Source organism: Cajanus cajan, chromosome 3 (assembly GCF_000230855.2).
Source record: "Cajanus cajan strain Asha chromosome 3, NIPB_CcT2T_4, whole genome shotgun sequence".
In the NCBI taxonomy this organism is placed as follows: Eukaryota; Viridiplantae; Streptophyta; class Magnoliopsida; order Fabales; family Fabaceae; genus Cajanus; species Cajanus cajan.
In genome coordinates this window covers 64619580-64628952 of record NC_138519.1, presented here as the reverse complement: position 1 = coordinate 64628952, position 9373 = coordinate 64619580, and the positions used below count along the sequence as shown (strand labels likewise).

At 51.0% G+C, this 9373-nt stretch overlaps 1 protein-coding gene across 1 annotated transcript; it reads left to right on the top strand.

Annotated features, from left to right (window-relative positions):
• The first annotated feature begins 3322 nt into the window (after positions 1–3322).
• LOC145956402 (uncharacterized) lies at positions 3323–4453 on the top strand. The gene has a single exon (XM_083071993.1). The coding sequence runs from the start codon at positions 3323–3325 to the stop codon at positions 4451–4453; it is 1131 nt and encodes a 376-aa protein (XP_082928119.1).
• Positions 4454–9373: the final 4920 nt, after the last annotated feature.

The following is a 9373-nucleotide window of genomic DNA, read 5'->3' as shown; positions in this document are numbered from 1 at the left end:
GAACAAATGCAGCAGCAACACACCGCCGATCTGTAAAATATTTGTGCCAAGCACGAAACTGACCTAACGGCCTGCGTACCGCGAACGAGGCTGACCTAGCGGCGCTGCACGCCGAGAATGAGCGTATTCACGCCCAGCTTCCTCGGCACCCCTCTGATCAACCCCCTCCACCGAGTAGTCAACATGAAGAGGAGGGGCACTCGGTCTCTCAACCCCCAACTGCACCTAGGGCACCGAATCCCCGGCCTGCCACACATTGGTCGCACGCACCAACGAACAGGTCGGCCCATGAAGTCAGCAATGCTCCTGCCCAGGGCCCTGGAAATCGGGCGAGCATTCGTCGCCATCCCTTTGTGGACGACATCATGGAGACACCTCTACCTTTTGGCTGGAAGCCCCTCCACCTCGACCGCTACCACGGCACGATGGATCCAGACGAGCACATCGACCTATACGTCACGCAGGTAAACCTATACACTAATGACGATGCTGTTCTGTGTAGGGTTTTTCCGACCTCGCTCAAGGGTGCATCGCTCGCCTGGTATACCCAACTGCCGGCAGGATCAATTGACAGCTTTGATACCCTGGTCAGACGGTTTGCGGCACAGTATGCAATGAGTCAGCCTCACCATATTACGTCAGCCGCTCTAGCCAGTCTCAGACAGAGCGATGACAAACCCTTGAGGACGTTCATGGAGTGCTTTGCCAGCATCTCTGTTAAGATTCGAAATTTGAATCCCGAGGTCGCCCTACTCGCCATGCTCATGGCACTCAAGCCAGGACCGTTTGTCGACAACCTGTGTCGGCAACCCCCCGTCGACATGGACGAACTCTGTGCCTGGGCTATAGGCTACATCTAGATGGAAGAGCACTCTGCTTTTCGTGACCAGGTTTGCGAAAAGTCGCAGGCGAAGTCAGACCAAGGTCACAAGGATAAAATGAAGGTTACCAACGACAGTCAGTTCAAGAAGGCTGCTAAGGCAAGCAAAGGGGGGAGGTACGACTTTTACATTCCCCTGAGTGTGCCCCGAGTACACATCCTGGAGGAAGCCAGCAACAACAACTTGCTCACTCTGCCACCACCTGGGCACAGTCCTAATAACGTGGATAGGTCAAAGCACTGCAGATACCACAGAAACCACAGTCACACCACCGAGGAATGTCGCACACTCAGAGACCGTATAGAGGAACTCGTTCAGGCAGGTCCCCTCGGGCAATACGTCCAACGACAGCAGGGTCACCGAGGAGGCTACAACAGACGAGGACGAGGGCGAGGTCACGGTTCGGCCACCCGCACAGACCAACCCTCTGGATCCCAACAAAATGCTGGTGGCGTAGTGCAGGCCGAGGTAAGCCAAGAAACAGGGTCAGCTCCCTTGCGGGGAGTTATCAACACAATTGCAGGTGGTTTCGCAGGAGGAGGTTCTAGCAGCTCGGCGCGAAAAAGACACCTGCGCAACATCAATAATGTACACTCCACTACCTCGGCCTCGCACCAGAGCTCACTACCGATCACCTTCACCGACGATGACTACACTAGCGTCTGTCCAAATCAAGATGACCCAATGGTCATCGTTGTGGAGGTCGCCAATTGGGAGGTCCACAAGACATTAATCGACTAAGGGAGCTCGGCTAACGTCCTATACTGGCCGACATTCCTCAGGTTAGACATCCCTCACTCCCTTATCCAACCTCAAACAGAACCGCTAGTTGGTTTTGCAGGAGAACGGGTTCACACTCGAGGGTACGTGGATCTTTTGACAACCTTCAGAACTTCTCCCGATTTAAGGAGGATCATGGTTCGCTGCCTCCTCGTCGAGGCCAATACGTCGTATAACATCATCATCGACAGGCCTACCCTCAACTAGCTAGGAGCAGTGGTGTCTACCCCGCACCTCACCATGAAATTCCCAGAATGGTGACAAGATTATCTCCGTCCGAGCAAACCAGAAGACAGGTCGACAATGCTACACCAAAAGTCTGAAAGTCTCGCCATCCGAAGACGTCGCAAAAGTGACCCTCCCACAGTGGCTCATATCATCCACGTGGACATCATTGACCTAGATCCGAGGTCGGACTCCCACGATGAACGACCGAGTCCCATCGACGAGCTCAATGACCTCCAGATCGGGAAGCTTCCTGGGCAATACACCAAAATAAGCAAGCAGTTGACCCCGGAGTTACGGCGATAGCTTGAAGCCGAAATCTCCAAGAACGCCGACCTCTTTGCTTGGTCCAGCGCCGACATGCCAGGTATCGACGATAAATTTATCTGTCACAGGCTGGCAATCCACATGGAGGCAAAACCAGTCGTCCAGAGAAAGAGGAAGGTCGGTGGCGAAGACGAGAAGCTATCATCACCGAGACACAAAAACTGCTGAACACGGGCTTCATCCGCGAAGTCGGGTACACCACGTGGCTGGAAAACGTGGTACTAGTTAAGAAGAGCTCAGGGAAGTGGAGTATGTGCATCGACTACACCGACTTGAACAAAGCATGCCCCAAGGACTTGTACCCCTTACCGAGCATCAACAGGCTGGTCGATGGAGCATCCGGGCACGCCCTCCTCAGCATCCTAGATGCCTACTCCGAGTACAACCAGATCACGATGTACCCACCAGACGAAGTACACACGTCATTCATCACTGACCACGCCAATTTTTGCTACCGAGTAATGCCATTCAGTCTCAAAAATGTAGGGGCCACTTACCAACGACTGATGTACAAGGTTTTCCACCAACAGATTGGGCAGAATATGGAGGTCTACGTTGACGACATGGTGGTCAAAACCACCTTTGCCGAAGGTCATGCTACCGACTTAGTCGAGGTGTTCAGTCAGATCAGGAAGCACAACATACATCTCAACCCAGAGAAGTGTGTCTTCGGTGTCCAGGGAGATAAATTCCTTGGTTTCATGATCACCAGCAGGGACATTGAGGCCAACCTGAAGAAATGCAAAGCCATCATCCAGATGTAGAGCCCCAAGACCGTGAAATACGTCCAACGCCTAGCAAGAAGGTTGGTCTCTCTTTCACGTTTCATCCCCAGGTTGGCGAAGAAAGCAGGGCCCATTTTCACCCTACTGTAGAAGCCGAAGACCTTCGAGTGGACGGACCAGTGCGAAGAGGCTTTCAAGAGCTTCAAATCCTTCCTCACGACTCCGCCAATCCTCTAGAGGCCGGATCACCACGCCTACCTCCTCCTCTACTTGGCCGTGGTAGAAGGCGCAATCAGTGCAGTTATATTACAAGAGCACCAGAAAGTGCAGACGCCGATCTACTTTATCAGTCGAGTTCTCCAAGACACGAAAAAACGATATCAGATGATTGAGAAACTCGCACTAGCGCTGGTCATCGTAGCTCGGCGTCTCCAACCTTACTTTCAAAGCCACCAGGTGGTCGTTAAAACCGACTACCCAGTCAAACAAATCCTGAGAAAGCCAGAGCTGGCCGGACGGATGATCTCATGGTCGGTAGAACTGTCTGAGTTCGACATCAAGTATGAAAGTCGCGGCCCCCTAAAAGCCCAATGCCTGGCAGACTTTGTGGCCGAATTAACTCCAACCTCGGCTGACGAACAACAGGTATGGATTTTACATGTTATCGGATCCTCCAACTCTAAGGATGGTGGCGCAGGTATTATTTTGGAAGGGCCAAATCAGGTCACCTTGGAGCAATCTCTCAAGTTCAGCTTCAAAGTGACAAACAACCAAGCAGAATATGAAGCACTTCTCGCAGGGCTAAGGTTAGCTCACGACCTCAGAGCACGGAGGGTGAGTTGCAAAAGCGACTCGAAGCTCATGGTAAAGCAGCTCAGCGGGGCATACCAGACCAAGGACACTCTTCTCCAAAGGTACTTCCATGTGGCATCACAGCAGATCTCGTCCTTCGACGAGTTCACCATACATCATGCACCACGAGAGCAAAATGCCAGAGCTGACCTCCTATCGCAGCTTTCCAGCACCAAACGCCTTAGGCAACATCGAATCATCATCCAGGAGACCCTGCAATCACCCAGCTTAAACGACAAGGTCGTCAACACCAGTGACAGCGGAGACCTCAGATGGATGACAGGTATTTGGAATTACTTAAACGAGGGAACTTTGCTCGAGGATAAAGATGAAGATCAGAAAATGAGGGTACGGTCAGCTAAGTTCGTCATTGTCGGAGACAAACTGCTCAAACGCAGCATCTCCGCCCCATTGCCCAAATGTCTGGCCGAGCCTCAAGCGACGTATGTCATCGAGGAGATACATAAAGGGATATGCAACATGCACTCCAGAGCACGTTCAATGGCAACCAGAGTACTCCGAGTTGGGTATTACTGGCCCACATTGAAGTCGGACTGTCAAGCCTACGTACAAAAGTGCAAGGAGTGCCAGCAGTTCGGCAACGCACATTGGCAACCGCCTAAAGCTCTCCACCAGATGATGTCGCCATGGCCTTTCGCCTAGTGGGGAATGGACATCCTAGGACCATTCCTCCCTGTAAAGGGTTAACTAAAATTCTTCTTGGTGGCAATCGATTACTTCACCAAGTGGATCGAGGCATGTCCACTCGCCAAGATCACCACCGAAAACATACAGAAGTTCACATGGAAGAACATCGTGTGCAAGTTTGGCATCCCGCATTCCCTCGTTACTGATAATGGTAGACAATGCACCGCACAGAGCTTCAAAGACTTCCTCCGCGAGCTCGGTGTGAAACATCTCCCGACCTCGGTGGAGCACCCCCAAACTAATGGCCAGGCCGAAGCCGCAAACAAAGTGATCCTCCGAGAACTCAAGAAGCGGCTGAGAAGCGCCAAAGGACAATGGGCCGACGAGCTCCCCAGCATCCTCTGGGCATACCATTGCACCACCCAATCTACGACGTAGGAAACGCCTTACAGGCTAACTTATGGAGCTGACGCCATGATCCCAGTGGAAGTCAGGGAGGCATCTCATCAACGCCAAGTTTTTGACAGCGAGTAGAATGCTCAGGAGATGGCAGCCAACCTTGACCTAATCGACGAGCTCAGAGACGAAGCTCGGATTCATGAAGAGGCCTGCAAGCTTCGAGCCTCCAGGAGGTACAACACACGAGTCCGACCTCGCTCCTTCAGGGATGGCGACTACTAGGAGATGCCCATAGAGATTCATCAGAAGAAAAACTCACACCGAACTAGGATGGCCCATTCCGGATCACAGAAACCCTAGAAAATGGGGCGTATCGTCTAGAAGAGCTTAACGGCAAAACCATCCCAAGAACTTGGAATGCCACGCATCTCAAGTTCTACTTCAGTTGAAATTATAAGAATGAGTTGTGCACTCTTTTCCCGCCTCAGTCTTTTGTCCCAAAAAATAGAAAGATGGATTTTGGCTAAGAGAGTTTTTAACGAGGAACACCCACAACATTAATAAAATGACTCATTCTTTTTTCTATTCATAGTTTCTTAACTCTACATCATTTTACCATAAGATGCTTTATGTTAAGCCGAGGTCGAGTTCGAACCTTGGTACGTTTCATTTTACTTTAAACCGAGGTCGAGTTCGAACCTTGGTACGTTTCATTTTACTTTAAGCCGAGGTCGAGTTCGAACTTTGGTACGATTCATTTTACTTTAAGCCGAGGTCGAGTTCGAACCTTGGTACGATTCATTTTACTTTAAGCCGAGATTGAGTTCGAACCTTGGTACGATCGATTTTACCTTAGGCCGAGGTCGAGTTTGAACATCGGTACAAATTATCCAACACTGAGGTCGAGCCCGAACCTCGTGGTCAAAACTTCATCCAAGGCCGAATTCGAGCCTTAATGTTACCTTATCTTAAACCAAAGTCGAATTCGAACCTTAGTGTGAATTATTCTATCTCAAGTTGAGGTCGAGCTCGAACCTTAGCATAAATTACTCTATCCTACCCGAGGTCGAGTTCGAACCTTAGGGCAAACCACTTTAAACCAAGCCACGTTTAAGCGTGTTCTCAAACCACAAATACAGGCGAAAGCTAAGCCTAACACATGAGCACAAAAATTAGAGGTCAAAATAAAACCATCAAAAGCGCAAAGACAAAATCTCAGAAAAATGATATATACACAACAAGGTTTATGAGTTCAAAAGCATAAATCTGAAAAGAAAATACATGAAATGAACTAAGCTATTACAAAGCCCAAATGGCCTAAGTAGAGGCATTATCACTCGAGCTGCCCGGGAGGTCGTCTTCCTTTACTAGCAGCCCAAAGCGCACTTCCTTCTCCACATGCATGGCCGAGAGGTCGACTCCAGGAGCAAGTAGCCTCGCCTGCCGAACTGCCTTCACGAAACCCTTCTTGTGCTCCACCAAAATGTGTCGCTCGGTTTCGACGAGTCACCTCTCCAGCTCCGCCTTTGCCGTGGCCATCTTGTCAAGATCAGCCCTCAGAGCGGCGGCCTCCTCCTCCTTGCCACTAAGAAGCACCTCGTCATAGAGGCGCCTCTCAGCAGCGTCTCCTAGTTCGGCCTTCAACGCTGAGACCTCGTCCTCAAGTGAATGCACTCGGCTCTGAGAAAAGGTGGACAGCTCCCGCAGCTCGCCAACTTGTGCGGCGTAGACCTCATTAGCCTTCAAGGCGATCTCCAAAGATTTTTGAGTCCTCGCGAGATCTCTCCTTGTGGCTTGGAGCTCGGCCTCGTTCTGCCTCTTGGCCTCGCCGAGAGCAGCTTCCAAGGCCTTGTTCTCCTCCTCCAAAGGTCAGACTCAGCTCTTAGCCCTCTCGAGGTCCCCCTACAGCTTCACCCACTTATGCTTCCAATGGTCCACAATAGCAAGCGACCGCTGCAAGAAGACCTCGGCAGAATCGAGACTCCCTACTGCCCCGACATTCTCAAACATAGCCTGATCAGCTGAGCACAGCGAACCCTTGGGATAGAAGGTCTCCGCGGTCACTCTCGCACTCCACAAAGAGTCTATATCCGCCGAGGCGCTCACGTGATCCAACTGTGACAGAGAGTGGCCCTTCTTAAAGCGTTGAGCGGGGTATTTGCTCCTACGGGCCCCTACGACAAACTAGAAGGCGGTGCCGAGGCGACCGGATTAGGTGTTGGGACCTCGAAGCTCGGTCCCTCTTTGCGGACCTCGGTGAGTGTCAGAGTAGAGGCTTCCTGCGTAGCAGCAGGGATGGTCAACCCTGGCGCCTCCGAGGTTGGCGCCACCCGAACCTCGACAGCATCTGGCTCAGGGTTCACCTACAAAAGACAAAAATTTTCTCCTAAGTCAAAGAACAAGAAAAGGCCAGCATAGAGGGGAAATCACAGAGAAAGGCACAAACCTAGGCGGCCTGGGAAACCTCTTCAGCGGCCACTTGGGGAGCTCCCTCGGGCGAAGGACTCCCGGTGAGGTTGACTGCACTGGCATCAGCGACCTTCGACGTCAGCTCTTCAGCATCACGAGGGGCAGAGGTCCCCCCGGCCTCCTTCTCCCCCCTCTTCCTTTTCCTGTGGGTCTCCAGGGGGCAACCTCCTCCTCCTGAGGCTTAGGAACCTCGATCTCGGCAACGTTGTAGCGAGACTTCAGCTCGCACCACTTGCTTTTGCCCATTATGCCTGCAAATACAAGAATCAGATACATCAGTAAAAGAAAATTTTACAAACCCTGACAGCTAACGAAGACAAGGTACTCACTCTCTAGACCCCTTTCATTATACGCCGAGTTAGCAAGCGACAAAACGAGCTTGCAAACCAAGGGACGAGGAAGTGCTTCTAGGTATTTAATGGCAGCAACGTCCGAGGCCGTCAATTGTAGATTGGCCGACCCATTAAACCTGGCCGGAGCCTGCCACCAGTAAAGAGGGAACTTCGGCAACCCGCTGAAGTGGAACATCTCATCTTTCAGCGGGTCGACCTCCACGAGTAGAACCTGAAAAAACTCTTGTTTAAAATTTTTATAAGACTGGGAGTAAAGAGAAAATAGTCCCCCAGCCTTGCTACCGTTCAACGACACCCAACCATAGGGAGGGACGCCCAGTTTCAATTGATAAAAATGAAGGAAAACAGGCAGAGACAACCCTATCCCTAGGGTCAAACACAGGACTTGAAAAGCCCTCAAAAAACCCCAGTTATTGGGGTGCAACTGGCAAGGAGTCGAGTTGACAAAATTCAAAAAATTGCACTCAAATTGGGTAAAGGGAAGGCACACGCCTAAATCCCTGAAGAAACACTGATACATGTAAAAGAAGGAAGGGTCAGGGGTACCCCCCATATAAACACGCTCACCGGGCTGACAGGGTTCAAGCCGGATAAGCTTAGAAATGGAGGGTTCATAGATCCTATGCGACTTCCATATCGCATTAATCTCCATGAATGATTTGAAGACGCTCTGGAATTCCCCTACGTCACCCATGAGCCAGTCGTAGCCAGGAATGACGGGGAGGGGTTCCTTAGGCTGGTTCCCCCCCCCCTTTTTCTTTTCGGCGGCGGCCGTTTCGGCGGCCACCACCTTGCCGCGCGCCTTGCCTTTACCCTTGGTCGGCGCGGAAGGAGCAGCATCACTGTTACCAGCCATCAAGAAGATGAAAATATTTGAGAAGAAGGAGAAGATAGGGAAATCGAAGTACCTAGTACTCCTTTGACAAACGAAAGAACACTAATGAGATGGAGACTCGGTTGCCAGAAATGGCGACAGAGGAGAATAAAGATGAGGAAGGTGGAAGACGAAGAGTGAGCAGAGAAATGAAGAGGCGTCGGAAGCAAGACAAAGGAAAAGAGTAAAGTGAAAGGGGAAAGGGCGCGACAGAGAGAAAAGGGACCTCCAAAATTCAAAATGGCAATAACACGTGTCAGAAAGGGGACAAGACTGACAACACATTAATGAGGCCCCATCATGATGAAGCACTACCATCATTACGTAACTGTCATTCCCATTAACGTGCCACCCACGCGTTTCAAAACACGAAGTGACAGTTATGACACATGGCAATACAGCAGAGAAGCGTACGCGAAGGGTCACGACCTCCTACCGAGCTCGGCATTAACTCCTCGACCCACGGTCTTCGGAGCTCGGGGGCTAGTGTATTATCCTTACCGCGACGTCGAGCTCTAGCTCGGCATCTCAGGACGGAGTGACCTCGGACACGCGCTAGGCGACGTCAGCCCGACATCCAAATAGGTCATAACTGATCTCAGGCCCAAGGCCCAATGAAACTCTAATTCACACAAAGGTACGTGCATTACTTATATGAGACTCATACACCCACAAACACTAACTTTGGCATCAGAGTCTCTTTTGAAGGTACCACCCCCACCTTGGAACAACAAGCGTACCCAGTAAAGGAGGCTCACCAATCTTACCCAGTAGATCGTCCCCTACGATCGATCTCCAGTGAGAACAGTAGTTTTATTATTTGAATTTTGTGATGTAATT

What these genes read in the sequence shown, in the direction of transcription:
- LOC145956402 (XM_083071993.1), top strand. Translation starts at nt 3,323, where the DNA reads ATGATTGAGAAACTCGCACTAGCGCTGGTCATCGTAGCTCGGCGTCTC.